Here is a 19,952-nt window from a genome sequence, read left to right on the forward strand (position 1 = left end):
CTTATAGCACCTTCTGGTACCTAAAGGCCTGGAGAGGGACTTTTTACATGGGCATGAAATGACAGAACAGGGAAATTGTTTCAAACTGAAAGAGGGCAGGTTGAGATTAGACATAAGAAATAAATTCTTAACTACGAGGGTGGTGAGACATTGGAACTGGTTGCTCAGATGAGCTGTGGATGCCCCATTCCTGGAAATTTTCAAGGCCATGTTGGATGGGGGCTTTGAGAAACCTGGCCTAGTGGAAAGTGTCTCTGCCCATGGTTGGAACTACATGATCTCTGCAGTCCCTTACAACCCAAACCATTCTACGATTTGTAATGCAACGTAGCACTACATAAGGGATGTCTAAGAAATTGTTCTTTCCTCATTTCAGTGCAGCTTATTTTTGCTCTACCCTTGTCCAAGCCAGTTCAATTACCGGTTTCCCTCTTTAAAGAGCATTTAAAACAGTCATCCAACTGTTCTGATACCCCATGGATTAGTTGTGCTCCACACCCAAGCCATCTGTCTGGTATTCATATTTTTACATGCTTTTCTTTTTACTGTCACGCTGCTTTTTTTATTTAATCTCTGCTCCTTCTACTTCTGCCCCTGTGGCTCTGATGGCTCTGTGTTACTTTATCAGACTCTTAACTATAAGATAAATTTGGGTAAGATACAAAGTTTTGCTGCTGCATGCCCTGCTTGTGCTCACTCAGAAGAGGTTGAGGCTCTTCTCTTGATATAAAGATGGGTTTGGGAACAGGAGCAGAACTTTTGAGCAACAGTATTAAGGCGAAACAAGTTTCTACTGGTAGCACCATACCAGTTCACTTGGGAAAGCTGCTGACTCCTACAAGCCATAGGGTTTTGGTGATTGCAATGCTTGTGACCCAGTGTACAATGAGGCTTCCATAGAAAATTAAGTTTCGGTATCTGCTCGCTCCTTCTGGACAAAGGTAAAGCAGAAGCTCATGCAGGGCACTGCATATACACCTCCCAGCTGAGACACATAATTTAAACAGCTGCTGGTTAGAAGCATTGCACCATGACAGTCATCCCCATAGCTTCAGCCTCCCCATTTAAAATAAAGTGTGGGGTGCTATCTGGGGAAAAACAGGAGTTCTATTGACTTGAGCCAGGGAACAGGTATTTATGGGGCATTTCACAAGCCATTCATACAGTGACATAGCAACCTATATTTGTAGGGGACATCAACTGTCTGCAGACTCCGACAGGACACAGCCTTATCTACCATGTGCCAGCCTTTGTTAAAGGAAAGGAGCATTAAATAAAATTCTGCCTGTAACAAGGGGGAAGAGGGAGTGCAAGGGACAGGGGATGCCAATTTGCTGTTGAAAGAAGTATCAGTGAAAATGTACTGTGCACAGAGGTGGAGGCTACAGGAGGGCAAGGTTTCAAAGACTATCTAAAATAGAGAAGAGGCAATTAAGACTGCAGGTGTGGGAACCAGTTGAGGACAGAGACATGATTGCAACAGAAGAGAACTAACTTGCAGTGAGGTAGTCAGTCTGGTCATAATAATTTGGAAAGATGCTCAAAGGCATGGCAGCTGAGGAGTACACTAGGACAGACTTTGCAGTATGAACAAATGACTATTAAGAAAAATCGAGGACTTGACAGTGATGGCGAAAAGGAAATCCTGTATTGAACTGCTGCTCTGCTTTTCTAAAATGGAGGAGAACTGGCCTGGTGATTTTTCTCACCCTCATCTCTCCATGATATCTAGAGTCAGCATAAAAACTGAGGTCAAAATAGGAGAACAGGGGGCAAAAAATTAAGCAGATGACCAGAAAAACACAGATTCTCAATGATGATCTAAGATTCAGTAGTTCTGCCTCTAATTCATAGTGTTGCTCTTAACTCATGCTGTTAACAAGGTCACATGCAAAATGTTTTTCTGTCTGTATGACAAGACAGCTAAGTATAGAGTGCTCTCCCCTTCTAGTCATTTGATCCTATTCAAAACATATAATCTCCCTGGTCTCTAGTCTGTGCAAAGCCAGACATCAGCACATTTTTGGCTACACGGTACCTACAAAAAGATTAGTGACAGTCTTGTGAGGCTTGTGGTGCAGATTCTGTCAAGGGGCCAACATTTAAATAAGATACCTTGCATTTTCATTACAAGAATTCCAGCTCACTATTAGCAAAGTTAGTTTAATTTTTCCTCTGTTTTGCCAGCTACTTAGCAGATACTTAAGGATGTGCTTGGCTGGAACTGGGGAAGATCTATTCTACTGCTGGTCCACAGGGAAACTGGCTTGCTGAGTTTGCCTGGTTAGGGGTTATAACTTTATTCTGAATTCCATCTCTTTAATGTAATTATGATTTAACAGCTATGTGATTTCAGTAGATGATGACATTTGACAGACTGTATCTTAGAAAACCAGAATAGTATTTTGTAGGTAGCTTAAGCATTTATTTGGCACAAACCAGGTAGCTTCCTTGACACTTAAGTCAGGCCTCTATCTTGAAGCAGATCTTCAGACCTAGTTATTAGCGAAGATCTGAGCATCCAGGTTCTACTGATGATCTGCGAAATCTTGTCAAGGATCACACATTTCTAACAGGTAACCCAAGCAGACCACTCAGTGAACACAGCCCAGTCCAGTTCTGACAGGGAAATCCCATACTTCTGACTCTTATTTTCTCCCCAGGCAAAACAGGGTCTTCAGGCACACTTCTGTCTTAAGCTACTTATTATTTGCTGCACTTCACCTTGCATGCAGTATGTTGTCTGCACTCACCTCACAAGTCCTACTATCCCTTTCACTTTTACAAGGGGTAAGTCAACTAGTACTCAGGAAGAAAGAGAAGATATCATACTGAAACCTTCTGATTACTTACTCATTAAGCTGAACTATTATAATCGTGTAACAGCTTCCTTATGCTCTTGCCTGCAGCACATCTTCAGCATAAACCTGCATGCTGCTGTAACTTGAGTTGCTATCCTTGATATTTTCATCACTTTGGCTGAGATGCATGAAGCTAGAAAAACAGATGCACCGTATTTCACAACATGCTCCTTAAAAAAAGAAGTCTCTGAGAGTCAATGCAGGACTGCATCAAGCCCATCTCATCTGTGTCACCATGCCCTTATCCACATCTGCAATTATGGTTTCCAGTGAGAGGGCAGGACAACTTGACAGAACGAAGATGGGCAAAAAGCTGTGCCAGCACTTATACCAGCAGTGATTGCTGCCTTATTCATGACTGACAAGGAGGGAACTTGGGATTAAACTGGGGACATGCTAGTGGACTAAATAGCACTGAAGAAATTACCATCTCTCCCTCCAACTCCTACCCATTTGCTTGCCTCCTCTAGGTGTGCTCTGCTCCTTGCTGCTCTGCTTTCTTGAGAGCACTCGGTTTGCTGACTCTAAGCAGGATGTTCAAACTGACCTTGCTTGGAAGTGTATGCTGACAGTGTCTCACCTAAAAGCCTTGCACCTAAAGCCTACCATTTTAGGTGGTAGTTCTCAGCTGTGCAATAAATTCTTCCCTCCTCAGTCTCTTTTCCAGTGGTCACGGAAAGCAACACACAGACTGTTACACACACAGAAATGAGTTCATTTCGGAGATATTACCAGTACTAAGTTATTCAGCTAGCTGTCATTGCCAAATAAGAACATGAAATGCACATTCACTAGTGCTTCCAGGAAGAACAGAAAGCAAGTGCAATAGCTGTGCAGCACCTATAAAGTTTAGAATCTCTTGCACGTGATTTTCTGCTTCTTGCTGTTAGTATGCCTGAATATAATCTGTATCACTAAAATAATCTGCAAGCAGGGAATGAAGAATTATTTTCCTCTCCCCACTTCTTTTAATGAAACAAACCTGCATGCAAACTCCAAGCTGGATCAAATCGTTTTTTCCTGGCATTTCTCAAAATCCTAGTCTCTCTCACCCCTTTATTCTCTCAGTTCCACTTGGAATTAGAAATGCAATTGACCAATTACTGTGAAGGCAGCTGTTCCTGCAGTATATCCACTCAGGCTGGAAGCAGGAAATAAGAAATTTTCCATGAAAGCCTGTGATTACAAGATTTCCAGTTTAAGTTTTGCACACATGAATTGTTTGGAAGATGTTTGGATAAGCGAAGTTCAGAACAGAGCTATCTGGATAAGCACCTGGGTGCTTCAGTGAACACAGTCTCCTGCTAACCCAGATAACACGCAGAGATAGCCCCCCCAGGAATTGCTGTGGATAACTTTAACTAACGGAAGGATCAGAAAGCTCACTCACAGAAGCACTTATTAGACAAGGAAGAACTTAGGCAATAGCTATTAAAAACAGGATAGTGGACTGTGTATGAAAGGTGTTTTCGGCACCGTGTGTCAAAATTTTGATGGCTGAAGAAATGTTCTGCCCCTGCATTTTCCAATTATTCTGTATGATTTTTAATTCAATATTCGCCTGGCCCATCTGTGTAGACACTAGTTTTTGACTGTTGTGGAACACAGTTCCAGCAAGCTTAAAACGTATTTCTTCTACTTGATGAACCTACTTTATGATTTAACTTTCAAAAGCAGTGTTCAAACACTATTGTGTAGTACTTTGTTTAGAGTTATTCTTGTGTCTGATCTGTAATTCCAGCAGCTGAAAACAAAGCATTCAATCTCAAGGCAGTGCTTAAGCAGCAGGAAAGAAGCAATGCCTGCCACAGCACAGGGCATTCTGAAAATCCTCCAGGATAACGCTTCACTTGTAACTGCACCTGCACAGAGCATCTCTTAAGTAGGCCTTTGGGTTAATACTTTGTCCTTACCTTAGCTCAGGGATATCAGGAGAACACTGAGATAGCAATATTTGAAGGGCATTACCTCCACACAAGCCAGAGCTGGCTACAGATGAAAGGATTTCCTACTCTCCCACAGGAAGAGTAGGAGTTTTGCACACTTCCCTTTCAGAAGGGATCAGAGCTGGGAAGTTTACAGCAATTTCTCCAAATACTCTCGTGTGTATAAAGAGACACCTTCCACAGGGTTTTACCTAAAAGTAACACTGAACATCCTGGTTTAGAACACAGGCCATCCATGTCCATGGGAAGACTGTCCCTGGCTTCACTGCAACTTCAAACAGGACCTCGGATCCTGGGACTGGGGAGAACTCTCCACAGCACTGCATTCCCAGAGATTATAAATAAACTGGCAAAGGTCAATGGCAAAGTTTTATTTTCTGAGGGAAATTTGAAGGATACCTGAATTTCAGGATATTCTGTTTAAAGAGCAATGGAAGGGGTCTGCCTCTATTGCTACTGTAATAAGGGGCAGATCTGACAGCAAATACTCTTGAGCCTGCTAAATCCTTGTTGTGTTGGACCTCTCTCTTTGTACACACCTTAGAACATATCACATTCAACCTTTTCAGGGAAAACCACAGCTGGCAGTCCACAGAGGAGCCAAAAGAATACTTTATCCAGGAGGTGAGCAAGAAGGATTTATTCCTTCTCTCATACAGAGTTTGTTTGTTTCTAGCCATAACAGTGACAGAAGAAATTGTATGTTGCAAGCTGAGGAAAAAAAGAAAACAAGAGCTTTTGGCCTGCATTTGCAAGTCTACACCATGGGCCAGTCAAGTACTTAATGTAATTTATCCCATAATTTAGTAGGCTGAATGCTCTTTTTGAACAAGGTAAGGATGACTTACAAAAAATTTTTAACAAATGTCAAAGCGTATTTTTAGCTCGATATCTCAAGAGTGTTTCACTTTTTAGTCGGACAAAAGGAAGACAGGAGAACTAGAAAGTTCTGTGGCCAGAACCAGACACATAATTGCTGTGAAGAATCACCCTGAGGACAACTGACTTTTTTCAAAGGTGACACCAGGGAGCTCCTGCAGGACAACTCCAATTCAGACAGGTTTGCTCATTTGTAAAGACAGCCCTTGGAAACGTGGCAGTGGTGGGGCAGCATGTGACGTGAGCTATTATAATAGGTAACATGGTTTAGCATATTCTGAAAGCAGAGCTCTGGGGAGGGGGTGTGAATAGGTCATAGTGGAGAAAATGGTGACGTGGACACCCTTTTTCTTTGGATGGAAAGCCAAACTCACAGTTCCTGAAGCAGGGCTACAGAAAGCTGTCTGGGATGCGTGTCTCCAAGCAAACTCTATTAAGTATGACAGATCACAAACTAAGTTTGTTATGAAAAAGCGCTGAAACAGCAAGCACGTTGCATACAACGTGCTTCCTACTTTGGAAGTTGGAATGCAATACCGAGCCTACCACAATGCTTTTGATACATTTCTCTCACAACATTTAAGCAATACAGAAAGCCACCACCACTAGGCAGGCATGGCTAATATCACCACTGCTTTCTATCATTGGCCGCTTATCAGTTCAATTCTTCACAGACTACAGAGAACTTTAGAGTCAATTTACCAAAGTTAAAAAAAAACTATCACCTTTAACCCTAATGAAGTAAACAAGCACACAACACCCTCCCCCAGCACCCCAACCCCCCAGCTCTGTATTACAGTGTAGTAGCTTTTCCATCCTTTCCTTTAGAAACAATATTTTTATGTATAAAGCCACGTCTTTGGCTCCTAGTATTTAGAACACTTTCATTGAAAGCAACAGATCTGGCCACCATTACACAGCTCACTGGAATTTGCTCTATTTGTATTTACAGTTTTCAGCAGACTGCTCATTTGTCTCTTGAGCTGACAGACCAATAAACCTCTGTCACTTTCCTAGCACACCAGTCCCATTCCCTTCTTCATGCTGGCCAACATCCAACCTGGGCAATTATGTTTTATCTCCTAACTTTATCCTGAAGTCTTAGCTCTACAATATTGTAATCTTTTTCTCTATTTTGTGGCTGTACATAGCTGAACAGCTGCTCAAAGAGCTTCTCTAAATAATTCTGCAAATAAATTTTGTTTTCCAGCATTCACAATAAAGCAAACAAAAAATGTGCCAGCCAGGCTGAACTGAAAGACCATTTAGAAATCAGTGAGATTTTCACATTATTTCTTCTCTACTGTTTACCCCTGGTCTAGTTCTTACTTTGGTGGACATGGCAGTGGTTGAACTTGTTCATCTTAAAGGTCACTTCCAACTTAACTCTGAATATCCCAAAATCCCAACAAATCCACACCAGAAAATTTACATAAGAATGAAGAGAGTGATTAAGAACAGTGATTAAGTAGAAAATTTTCACTTACAAAAGAAACACGACTTCAACTGACAAACACACTCACATAAGCTGATTTTGACATATTCAAAATGAAAGACTTCTAATATCAGTTCAGCTTTTCTTTCTACACTACATTTTAAGCGCACTTCAAAATAAAGATGTAGGTATAAAACAAAGACCAGAATTTGAGCGGTGACCATGATTTAACATCTCAAAATTATTTATTTGAATTTTTGAAGCCAATTCTTTAATTAGTATAGCCTTCTGAAAAAAACCCAGACCCAAATCTTATGTTTTAATAATTTATGTTCAGCCAGTAAACTGAAGAGCTGTGTTTGAACAGCATTACCCATAGAGGTGGTCTGAATTTTCTCTCTTGGTCTATATACACATGCTACAGAAGTGGTACAGCACACTGTCTAATTTCACTGTTATTAATAAGACCATCACACATAGTTCCACTGATTTAACCAGCTCCTCATGAAATACAGAAGAGCATATTTCTTGTTCCCAGGGGCAGGATTTTCAACACAACAGTCAGTGAGCAAAGTTGCCACAGGTAGTCTTGATCCTATCAAATTCACATTCTTTGTCCTTCTAAGTGTAATGGATTTAATAAGTCTCAACATAAAAATAGAAGTGAAAAAAAAAGAAGAAAACCTAACCTCAGAAAAATATAGCAAGCTGCCTTCCTGCCTGCTGTGCATCTGAAGGCTGGACATAAACAAAACTGATTTCAATCTAAACAGGAACACAGGAGACTGGTCAGATGCTAAGACAATGCTATTTGATGCCTCCCACGCTTTGTTACAGGATCTACATTTGTGGCACCTACATGCTCAGCACCAAATACTCAAAACTACGAGCTTTCAAGCTGTTAGCCAAACCTCCGTTTGGTTCTCAATAACTTGCAGATTTAAATTTTAAGATTTTATGATAATTAGTTATTGCAGCGGAGCTACAAATGCAGGCATGGGTTTCAAGGTGTCACAATTAAACACGACTCAGCAAATACGCACCCAAACAGGTTGCTCAGAGAAGCTGTGGATGCCAGTTCCTGGAAATCTTCAAGGCCAGGTGGGGTGGAACTTTGAGCAACCTGGTCTAGGGGAAGGTTTCCCTGCCCACAGCCAGGTGGTTGACACCAGATGGTCTTTAAAGGTCTCTTCCAACTCAAATAATTTTGTGATTCTATTAGCAATGATAGGAAGCAAAAGCATGAGGTTTCTTTTAACATGCACAGCAAAGCTATTGCACTGTATGATAAAAATTCTTAAATACAAAAGAAAAATTAAGTAGAAAGCATGTTTCTTGGGATACTATGGAAGAACTACATCTTTGGGAGTCTTGTGAATTACTCTAAGAAAGACCTTCAAGCTACCACTGAGGAAACAGACATGATTTGACCTGACCTCTCTAACAGGTGTATCACAAAATTGCTCAGCAGACAGCTCTAAGGTTTGAAAGAGAAAGAAGAAACTTTGAATAGACTGCTGAACTGAAGAGGAGAAGTAAACAGACACACCAATAACTGGTGGAGATTTTCCCAACTGTAATAGGAGTGATGTGTGGTACCTGCCTGTTTTTCCAACTCATGGCAAAGGGACTCACCAGTTAACAACAAGCATGATGCACACATGAATCAGAACTTACATTTCTGAGAAAACATACACCAACAGAAAGAGGTAAGTGGAAAAAAACATTCAGAGTTATTTCAAAAAACCCACAGTGTCTCAACAGACCTCGGTAATTTTTAGTAGCACTGCACCTTCTCTCAAAGTCTTGCAAGTCTGCACATGTGCAAGATTCAGTACAGAAAATCTCTCTGGAGTTATCTGGGATGATCACTTTAAGCTTAAGAGGTTGCTAATGCTCATAACGAAGACTTTCGGAGGCAAACCTGTACCTGTTCCCTGATCAGGTTAGTTTGATATGCAAAGCTACTGCTGAACTCTAGGGGAGGGTGATAAGAAAGTTAGGGTCATAAACAGAACACAGTTCCCTCCTAGAGATCAACAAAGTTTCAGATCAGAATTATTTGAATAATCCAACTGTAATAAAATCAACACATGCCGTTATTTTATTCAAGTAAAAGGCACTGGCTTGCAAATAATCTATTTGAAACACAGTATGGAATAACATCAAATTATACCCATTTCCCACAGAAATGGCTTCTGGCACAGCCAGAGAGAGTCTTCAAAAAAATGTCAGTTTTGTGCTGATTTGGTCAGGGATTGAAACGTGGGGGGAAAAAAAAGTTACTAAGCAACATCAGGCCAGGAGCAGGAGAAAGGTCTGTAGTCTTAATTGATACTAACATTAAAAAGCAGTGCAACAAGAGGGCTCAAGATGAGAGTTTTACTGCTTTGGAAGTGAAAATAAATCATCATTAGAAACGCCAGGCAGGCGGTCACTGAAACCCAAGTTCTTCATTCATCCCAACTATATGCTGCATGATGTATTGCAAACCCCTTTTTCTGCAGGGAGATTAAGTAGCTTATTCTCGGTACTGAAGATGAAAGACCCAGATATAGCTGTTACATATGAGAGCCCAGGACACACAGATAGTTTTGCTCTCTACTCCTACCTCAGGAAAGGGGATCGTGGTATAAATTACAGTTAAATGGGTCCCCAAGACATTGCCATCCACAGAACTGACATCATGTGCAGATATAGCTCTCCCTCCTCCACACTATCTATGGTTAACAGGGTTGTGACTTTTCTAGAAAGCCAGCCCAAAGCCCAGTCTGATCATCTGGACAAGGAAAAGAAATTTGCTTAGCTAAATCTGCATTAACCTGATCAACTGAGCCAGAAATCCTGACAGTTTCCTTCCAGAATTCATATCTATTTCCTCTTCTACTGTAAGCAAAGTAGTTTCATGAGGATGTGATAACAGAACATGAGTTATCACATGAATACTTACAAATTCAAATGAAAAAGCCCTTGATGTGGAAAGTGCTGTGAACTCTGCTACTGAACAATCAACCTTTATTTGCCTAGCTAGCAGTACCTCAAGCAGAAGTTATTTGCTTCAACTTCACCTGAAGAAAATCTGATTCCTGACTAAGTACTGCCTTTTTTATAAGATAAAAGTTATTAAGTTTTGTTGTTGGTTTTTTTTTTTAGGAATCAAACATGCAAAAAACACCACACAAACATGAAGCTGAATACCTCAAACTACTGAGCCTTCCAAACAATTATCTCTTCTTCCCATTTCTGCATTCTTTGACTCTGCACTTATTCAAGTATACTAGATTTCAGCATTTACTGGTTTTCCCACATACCCCAATGTACTTAAAGTGACTAAAATGAAACCACAAGAGGGAAAACTACTAGGATGACTGTTGCTGAGGAGGAAAAACCAGCAACCCAGGTCTGGTTCACTCAAACCGTCTGATGATTCGTATTTAAAGTGTTTAGAGTTAAGAGTCATCTTCTGCCCTGGTTTGTACTGGTGCAAGTCAGCTGCCTTTATGAAATAGGATCTGGCACCATGAAGAGGACTGTCCCCTCACAGGATACGAGTAATGGCCATTTGAGTAAATGCAAGTTACTCACATCCTGCTAGTGGACTAATCTGTCTCTGTACATTCATGCTCATTTTTAGTTGCCTCCAGGAATCTGAAGGTGAATCTCATTTGTTACCTAATGAAAGTAATTTCACCAGATACAACACAAGCACTGAAAAACCACCATTACTCATACATCAGGTGTAAGCAATGCAGCATTTCTTAGGCTGCTTAATTAGGGTCCATCTCTGAACACTCAGCATTCACCACACAAGCCTCAATCTCCCTGGTTGGCTGCAGTACATTCCCAGCTGATTTGCTCCAAGTCTTAAAGAGCAATATGACCTCCTTCTTTATTATCCACATCACTCTTATTATTCTTTTAAACTGAAGTGATTCCCTTCAGAGTAGGGTGTAGAAGACTGTACATCTTCCTTCTCTGAGGAAGAAGTACAATCTGTCCCCCTACTCCCTGGAGAGTAAGGTGACAGATTCTACATCTTCCCCAGAGCCTATCTCCCCTTTTTCAAAATGGAAGTGGACCAAGCATTTTTTGATTAAACCGCACACATTTTAAATAATAGACATACAATGACCAATCAGCCAACCTTAGCAGGCATTCAAAAGTGATAGACTGATACCTGTTTAATATTCAAGTTTATATGTACAATTATGGAGAATACATACATACATACACACAACAAGCACTTCAAAACACCTACAAAGAGGTGATTCTACATAAGAAATGAAATTATTTGGGTACAAAATACTGTAGATAATACATATCAATAACAGATACACCAAAGAAGGTGAAGGCACAATGTTTGAAGACTGAATGCATCAGAAGAACTTCGTGACCAAGTCGCAGAGACGAGGTAATCCAGACTTCTGAATAAACAAGCCACACAGTTTCATTAAGTCTACTAAATCACACCAGTGCAATTACAGGAGAATAAAAAATTACCAACTGATACTGAAACAACTATAGGCCTATGAGCCTGACTTCAAGAGAAGGCAAGAGGTTTCCAACCATAAGCAAATGCGGAGCACAGGTTAAGATGCAGAATCAACTGATCAGAAGTACCATGCTAACCTGAAAACTCATCTCTACTAAATGAAAATGCTGCAGGTCTAACCCGGACTTCAGTAAAGCATGTGATGATGTGCCATATGTTAGTGAGATCGGAAAAAAACTTGACAGACAAGATTTATAAAGTTAATGAAAAAACACGTGCTCTTTACCCAGTAATACACCACGTTTAAAGAGAAAGTAGTGGGATAGGGCGGCGTTTCTCAAGTTTGTAACAGTGGTGGCTGTCAAAACCCAAGCCGTAAGGGAGTCGCTCCGCTTTGCACAAGGGAAGCTGGGCTCTCTGTGAAGAGCCCAGCGCACGCACAGATCGGGGAGAGGTCTGGCGCTGGGCGAGGCCATGCGCTCGGAAGGGCACGGCCAACACAGCCGGCAAAGCTCCCGCAGCGGCCGGGCTGCCCGCGGCCCCGGGGCGCCGCTTCTCCGCCACCCTGACCGCGGGGCCGCCGCTGCGGAGCTCCGCGTCGGCCGGGCGAGCCCTGAGCCCGGCTGCCCCGGCGGCACTCAGCCTGCGAGCCGCGGAGCCGCTCGCTCTGGTTTTCAGCCGAGCTTTTATCACCCCGCGTACAAAACCACGCAACAGACTGGACCGGGGAGCGCCATCGCAAAGTGACGTGGCTCCAGCGCGGCACAAACTCGGGTGCGCGCGTCCCGGCGGCGGCGGCGGGAGCTGCCCGGAGCACGGGCTCCTTCTCCGCCCGGCCGCGCTCGCTCGGGCGGCCCCGGCGCCTCTGCCCCACGACGGGACGGTCCGGCTCCGGCCGCGGCTCCCCGCCAGCCCCAGCTCACTGCCGCTTTTGCCCCGCAGCTTCCCCGAGCGGCAGGGCGGGGGAAACCTACCTGCCGAACCGCCCAGGGCATCCTCGCTCTCCAAAACGCCTCTGTGCTTCGCCCCGCGGAGCTCCCCCTTGGATTTCCAAACGAGCTTTACCATCTTGATCATCTCGGGCAAGTCCCAGGCCAGGGTCCCCTGCTGATAACCGGGCAGGCTGCCCATGGGAAAGGGCATCGGCTCTTCTCCCGTCCTCCTCCGTCTGCCCGGCTCTGCCGCGGGGAAGAAGCGCTCCAGCACCGGCATCCTGGCCCGCGCCCCCCGCCGGGGAGCCGCAGCCACCCCCCGGCCCGAGCAGCCGCGATGGGCATCCAGAGCGGGGCGAGGGCGCCCGGCTGCCCACCGCCGCCGCGCCTCGCCAGGGGCGCGCCCGGCCCCGGCCCCGCGGGAGGAAGGAGCGCCGGGCTCCGGCGGCCGCGCTGGGCTCCCGGCGCTGCGCGCCCTCAGCCCGCCCTCAGCCCGCCGCCAGGCGCCTGCAGCCGGGGCGAAGCGGCTGCCGGGCAGGCGCGGGGCCGCCGCTCATGCCGGCGCGGCGCCGGGACCCGGGGGCGGGGGCTCGGGCCGCTGCTGCGGGCGGCACTCGGGGCGGCCGCAGCTCACACCCCGCTAAGCGCCGCGGCGGAGACACTTTGACTTTATCCCTGCCGTGGTGCCGTGGGGGAGCCCCCGCCGCCCCGCCTTCCTCCTCGCCCAGCTGGCTGCGGAGCCGGTGGGGGTTTTGGCCTCTTAGTCAAAGCCCGCCGTCACCTCGGCTGCCCTTCGGCGGGAGGAAGGGCGGTGATTCACGGGACGCGGCGAGGGCCGGGAGCGCAGCCCCGGTGCGCCGGCGGCGAGCGGGGCCCCCGCCTGACCCGCTCTCGCCAGCCCGGCCGGGCCCGCGGAGGGGCAGCGGGAGTGCCGGCGCTTGAGGGGTCGGAGAGGAACGAGTTGCTGAAACGACGGGCTTGGGAAAGGCTATGGGGTCTGCCCCGCGCCCGCAATCGCTCCGGCTGTAAAGCTCCACCTGAAACGGGTTCACGTTAGGACAGTGCTTGGTGGCAGCGGTCCCTCCCAGAGTACGACGAGGAGGCAATTATTCATCGCTAATCTTTAAAAACAAGGCAAAGCCGCCCGGGGGAATGCCCTGTCTCATGCAGCAGCAGAGGTGGCGTGCTGGGCCTGCACAGCTGTCAGCGAGGGCTTCCCCGGGCTGGTGGGCTGCCTTTGGCCAGACCCTGTAGCAGCACCCGGCCCTTCCTGGGATCCCGAGCCCGGAGGGGCCATGCGATTTTCACAACGTTTATGCTGACTTCATAGGATCTCTCCCTTTTAGCCTGCTCGTGGCACTGGTCTGCCCTTTAGTTTGCAGAGCGTACAGCGGAGGGGCAGAGGTTCAGCTCTTGCAACAACACCTAGTTTTCAGTAAAATTGCAGAAGACTTATTTAATGGGATTTTAGTGGGCATTATAACATTCCCTAGCATGCATAGTTAACAGGTTTGTCTTTGGGCTACATTCAATGTTCTGCCTTCTCTCCAGATGGAACAGTAAACCGTCAAACAAGCAGGATCTTCCTTTGCACAGGAGAAGAAGCCAAGAGAATGGACTGAAAGGAAAACACCCTTACATGTAGAAAACAGAGTGCACAAGTCTTTCGTCCTCATACTAACATCAATCTGTTTCCCCTGTTACATGAGCTCTGCCTTGCTTATCTTGATGTTCCAGCCTCAAACTGACAACTCTAATGGTTTGCTAAAGTTTTGATTGCAGACTGCAGAGCCATACTTCTAGCCTTCTACACGTGGTAGCTTTGCCTTGAAAATGATGAAGCACTTCAAAAGTAGTGTAGTATTGTTGTTATTGTGCTGATATTTTGCAGTCTTTTGTATCAGGATATCCTGACTCACTGAACAAAGGAGTTAAGAACAAAGAAATAGATGATATGCAGTGCAGTAGCACAAGCATTGACACATTCATATAATCTGTGTTTATAATTTTCTAGAAAGGCAAATTAATTTTATTTTCATATGGCTTATTGTGATATTTTAGGTGTTTCATATTGGTGTGTCTTGTGCAATTACTCTTTCAAGCACTGTTCCTATGAAAAAGGGATAAACTAGGCAACTGAAATCCAGAAGACTTTGAAGACTCTTTGCATACTGGGTGGTTTAAACCGTACACCCCAACTACTTCATTTTGGTTTTGTGCAACAAGGAGTTGCAGTAACATTTTTCAGCTATTGTTCTTCCTCTTTGTTTACCTCTGTGCCTTGCGGTCCCCACTGAGGCAAAGAGCAGAAGTGCCAGAGCACTCTGAAAGAGAGGCTGCCATTCCTAGCTTCACTGGATGCAAAAAGTGATCGAGAAATAACTGAAAATGGCACTTAGAACTATGGTTTAGCTGACAAGGTAGAGTACTGCCAAAGGCTGGGCTCAATGGTCGTGGAGATCTTTCTCAACCATGATGATTCTATGAAAAAAGATACCAGACATTGTGTCACACATGGCCAGACTAATTTTTAAATGAATATCTGAATATTTAAGTGTTTAACAGAACTTAGCCACCAGCCCTCTTGATAGCAGCAATAAAAATCTTCTGAGATTTCAAAATCTGCACTACCTTCTTGTGTCCCTAAAACTGTGAAAGGTTTTGTATCATTTGTTGTTGGGTCACTTGGGCGACCTGTTTTATGGATGGGATTAGGATTAATTGTTGTATTTGTTTTCAGTTACAGTTCTACAGGTGCAAAGGAGGAGACCAGTCAAAAAACAAACTGAAATACATCTGTTGTTATAGTATCAGTATTTCAAGGAACTATGTAATAAATCTAATGAAATATATGTGCTTTTTCTCTTGTAAAACTACTGTGAAATGAAAACAACTGTTTTAGATAGCCTGGAATTTTTGGTTTTGATTTTTTTTCTTTCTGATTTCCAGCCAGTTTAAGGATCAGCAGTTGTGAATGAAAAAAAAAGTTAAAATTTTTGCTTGGCATTAATGGGTATGTATGTAATTAATTCATCTTATTCTTAATAATCTTATGCTTTGCAGTTGTACTCCAATTCAGTTATTACTTACCCTTAATTAATCCAAGATTTTGCTGTAGCTGACTTTCTTTTTGTCTTTTTCATTATAAGAATGGAGCCACATAAGAGCTGCTCACAGGAAAGCCTGGAAGATCTCTATTTGAATATGAGGAGTTCTAGCACCAAAAATCAGCTGTAGCATCACTCTCAGAGATTTCTAATTGGCAAAATGCTCAGATTTTCCAAGTTCTCTGTTTCTCTGACTTCAGCTGCACTGTGATGATTTATCCAACTTTAAGATGTGACCTCAACATCATGCTTTTTGTTTAAGAAAATCCATCAGAAATAAAACATACTCTTACACAGCAATGTACCCAGTCATTTGTAACTGCATTTTAAACAGTCCTTCAGCAAGCTCAGCTTACCTAAAATTTCTTTTTTGCATTCACACTTCTAGTCATATTTGAAGGAAATAATTCAGCAGAGATGGATGGCTTCATTTCTACCAATTCCATTTCTCTCTAACTCCAAGTTAAAGAAGCTTAAGTGATTACAAGAGAAATATAAATGTATTAGCTCTGTACCTTATTCATTCTGAAAAGCAATGCCAAAAAAAAGGCAAATGAAGTCATCTGAAAACATGACAAGGCAGTGCATATTTTCACAGGTAGACTTGAGAACTGGAAAAGACTTGAGGAAAGGAATGCTCTGGTGGGAGAAAAGGGAAGAGAGTAAGCTGACAGATTAATAGGTGTTTCATAGTTGGTGTCTCTTGAAAAGTTTTACTTGTTTGCTTATTCACTCCAAAGTTATGTACTAGGAGCAGCAGTAGCATTGCATGCCAGATGGTAGAGGAAGTGCCTCGTGTATCTTTCCAGTGTACTGAAGCCTGCAGGGTTCTTGTTAACCCACTGCTCTGGTTTTCATTGCAAATCCCTTTCTTCCCCTTTTTTCTTTTCCTTTCTTCAAATAAAAAGGAGGGAGGGAGGAAGAAAAAAAGAAAAAAAGAAAAAAAAAAAAGGGGGAAAGAAAAGCCATAGTTTAAACTGGCAATAGCACCATCCTTTTGGCTTTGAGCTACCCTGTCTTGTGCCAAATATACTGTCTCCAGCAGCTCTCCCACAACAAATCAGTCCAGACACACAAAAGCTGTGAAAAAAGAATGGTGAAGACAGATCCTTGATTCTCCTCTTCTACCCCCTGCCCCCAGCCTTTTCCTTTTGCTTCCCTCCTCGAGGTTCATTCCCCAGCAGTGGTCTCCTTCTTGCCAGTTCTGTGAGCGATACTGGGCCCTCCAGCCTGCAGCTTTGCTGACAGCTTCCTGAGAGTACAGGCGCCTTTGCCTTGCTGTATTAACAGGCCATTGTAAAGCAGGAGTTATATTCTATTATTCCTCCCACTTCCATCTGATAGCTGATGTTTGAAAAAATGCCTCATAAATTATTAGCATGGCGGAGTCATTACTTTTGGAAACTTTTCCTATTCTTTCAGCTAACTCACATTGCTGCATTGTGTCAGAACTTGCATTTCCAAACAGACACCTAAAAAGATTTTATATAGTGTATTTTTACAGTATATTCTTTTAACAATTTGGAAAAATACTGCCAATTTTTAAGTGATTCATGAACATTAAGGAGTCCAAAAGTAGAGACCAGTGTCAAAGACTGTCAGACACTGATTTTTAGAAAGTATAAAACATGTGTCTTTAGACAGCACTTACTAGTGAAATCATCTTAAATCAGTAGTTGCTTATGAAAAGTATGCCTTTGTCTCTTTTTGAGGGATTGAAGAGTCATGCAGAGACGATAGGTGAGGCCATTGCCTAGGGTCAGAACCAGTAGATGACACCATCACCAAATCAAGTTTTGGGAGGTTTCAGGGGGGTGAGTTTAATGTAGAAGAGAAGATTGCAAGCACTGGGGCATAGTCCCTACACAGAAAGTTTAAAAAAAATATAAAAAGTACTCATTTGCAGGGCAGCATAATCAGAGCAACAGAGAAAATAAGAATGCAAGTGAGTAACTTTTGAAAGGGACTAGGCAACAGAGTGCCTGAGAAAGTTGGAGGATATGAGAGAAGAAATATAAGCAGGAATAATTATGCAGAACTTTTTCTAATAGCCTCCTGGAAGGTTTCTTTCATCACTTTAAAAATTATAGTTTAATTTTTTTATTCTTTTCCCCACATTTGTCTCATTCCCGATGTCTATTATTTTTAATGTCATTCTTACTAGTAAGATCAATTACTCTTAGTTATTGCTATCATTGCAATTAATTCATTAAATATGAAAAATATTTATATTTATTTAGGACAGTTGCTATGGCTTTGCTCTAAATTGGACATATCAAATTCTCTAAATTTTATCTCAGAACATTTTTCCCAACTCTGAAATTATTTTAATATTTTTAGTACAATTTCTCAACAATTCACTAGGTTTTCTTTGATGCATAATAAAGGTACACAGTAGAAGATTTTTCTGCCTGCTATCACCTCACTGTCAAGAGCAGTGAGCTGAACTGCTAAGAGCATGGTACCATTAATTAATTAATTAATACTGTCTGAGCTTTGCTCAACATCACACCTTGAGAGCCTCACCTACGGGGAAATGTAGCAGACAGGCAGTAGAGTTCTGTGGGTTCATAAACTGCTGGTTATTTTCCTCAGTTAATCAGATTCCTTGGAAAAAGGTTCTGGAAATGGAGGAATAAGGATTGGTTGAGTTCTGTAGGGCAAGGAGAAAATGCCTTATTCATTCTTAGTGCAAGTGAGAGAATAAATTTTTAGGTTTAACAATTTATTTTACTAACTAAGCAAAAAATGCTTGCAGTAAAGGAATAAACAGAAGTCCATAACTAATTGGAAACAGTGAGGTTGTGTAATGTTTCCTTTTCTTGCTTCGGAAAATTAGAAGTTCAGCATACTGAATCTGATGATTCAAATCTCCCAGAGTAAACAGCAAAATTCTATGTGACTTTAAAGGAAATAGAAAATAACAGAGAATAGACTCATCTCACCTTAATAAACTATAATAAGAAAATAATAACGATAAGCTGAAAACAGATTGAAAAGGGAAATGCCAGCACGATATTTAATTGTGTTGCAAAATGTGTCTGATGGAGTCTGTTGGTTTATTCCCTCTCTTAATTCTTATACACAAACAAAATTTACCTGATCAAAGGCAAAGTCAAGGGATTTAAAAAAACCTCATTGCCTGAGTTTGCAGAGTGATCATTGTAACAGATGTTTAATGATGGACTAGGCTTATGGAGTGGGAAGTTAAGAACACTGCATCAGCTTGAAAATGTTGGTAGAAATCAGGTAGGTAGAAAATAATAACCTGTTATTTGGGATGGTGGACATGCTAGTAATCATCTTTATGAAACAGCCCTATGAAAAGAATAACCTCTGCATCCCACAGGATTCCCTTTAGGGAATACATGAAAAAAGGCTGAGTAGAAAAAGGAACTAACCATGTGAGAGACACTCATCCCTTAAATACATGACTAATAGTAAGTAACTGTATCATCTCAATGAATTCAAAGAGGTTCCTTCCATCTTTAAAGCTGAGCATGTGCATAGATATTTTCTCAGCTGGGATCTATGTATCTAAACATTATTACAGCAGTTTGAAAGATGAGAGATGTGCCACATTTGAAATGTTTCTTCTGTCACCGCTCACCTAAATGAGATGGTGTGGGTGGCCTCATAGCCTGTGGTGTCCTTGCCCCTTATGGTATACAGAAAAGACTTGTGGCTATGATTTTGTCTTTTTCTGTCTTTTGAAATTATAAAAGTGAGTAGCTAAGAAATCTGCATTAAGTGATTTTTAGTTTAAATTTTTTGTCAAAGAAAGTGTAATCCCATAAGAATAAATGGAGAGTAAATATAAGGATAAATACAGATGAATAATTGTGCTTGCTCCCTTTTTTGTAAATCAGATATTACAAGATCTGATAACTTAGTTTTTCTCTTTTACTTTTAAGATGGAGACTAATATCTGGCTAGGAAAAGAAGCACTATTTTAAATAAAATTAATATATGTTTCTTAACTTTGTTAACTTATTAGGTATTTGATGGCTGCACATATTAATATTGCAGAGCATCTCTCTGAGTATTCTCATAATTCTTCTGTCTTCATCTTTCTGACTTTAATAATTAATGGTGAATTTATTTCTTTATATGATCCCATTTAGACCTTATAAAAAGCATTAGGATTGCATAGGTGCAGACCTCTCCCAAATTTTTTCTTATTTGCAATGCAAGAGTAAAATAATACAGCTGAATTGTATTTTGCCTGATGCCATTCTAGTTGCAGACTTATTACTATCTCTGACTAAATAAGCTTGATACTTTGGTCACGTTGAACAAC

General features: G+C 42.5%; 1 protein-coding gene across 3 annotated transcripts in view; it reads right to left on the reverse strand.

Annotated features, from left to right (window-relative positions):
* PDE7B (phosphodiesterase 7B) overlaps positions 1-19,952 on the reverse strand; it is a 170,220-nt gene that overhangs the window by 68,927 nt on the left and 81,341 nt on the right. Inside the window, exon 1 of one of the 3 annotated variants that reach the window (XM_063390317.1) lies at positions 12,588-13,095. The exons of the other annotated variants lie outside the window; for them this stretch is intronic. Coding sequence (XP_063246387.1) covers positions 12,588-12,825 — 238 coding nt within the window. The 5' untranslated portion in view covers positions 12,826-13,095. Of the gene's footprint in view, positions 1-12,587; positions 13,096-19,952 lie in introns of those variants that run through there. 3 annotated transcript variants of the gene reach the window in all.

This window comes from Prinia subflava, chromosome 2, assembly GCF_021018805.1.
Source record: "Prinia subflava isolate CZ2003 ecotype Zambia chromosome 2, Cam_Psub_1.2, whole genome shotgun sequence".
In the NCBI taxonomy this organism is placed as follows: domain Eukaryota; kingdom Metazoa; phylum Chordata; class Aves; order Passeriformes; family Cisticolidae; genus Prinia; species Prinia subflava.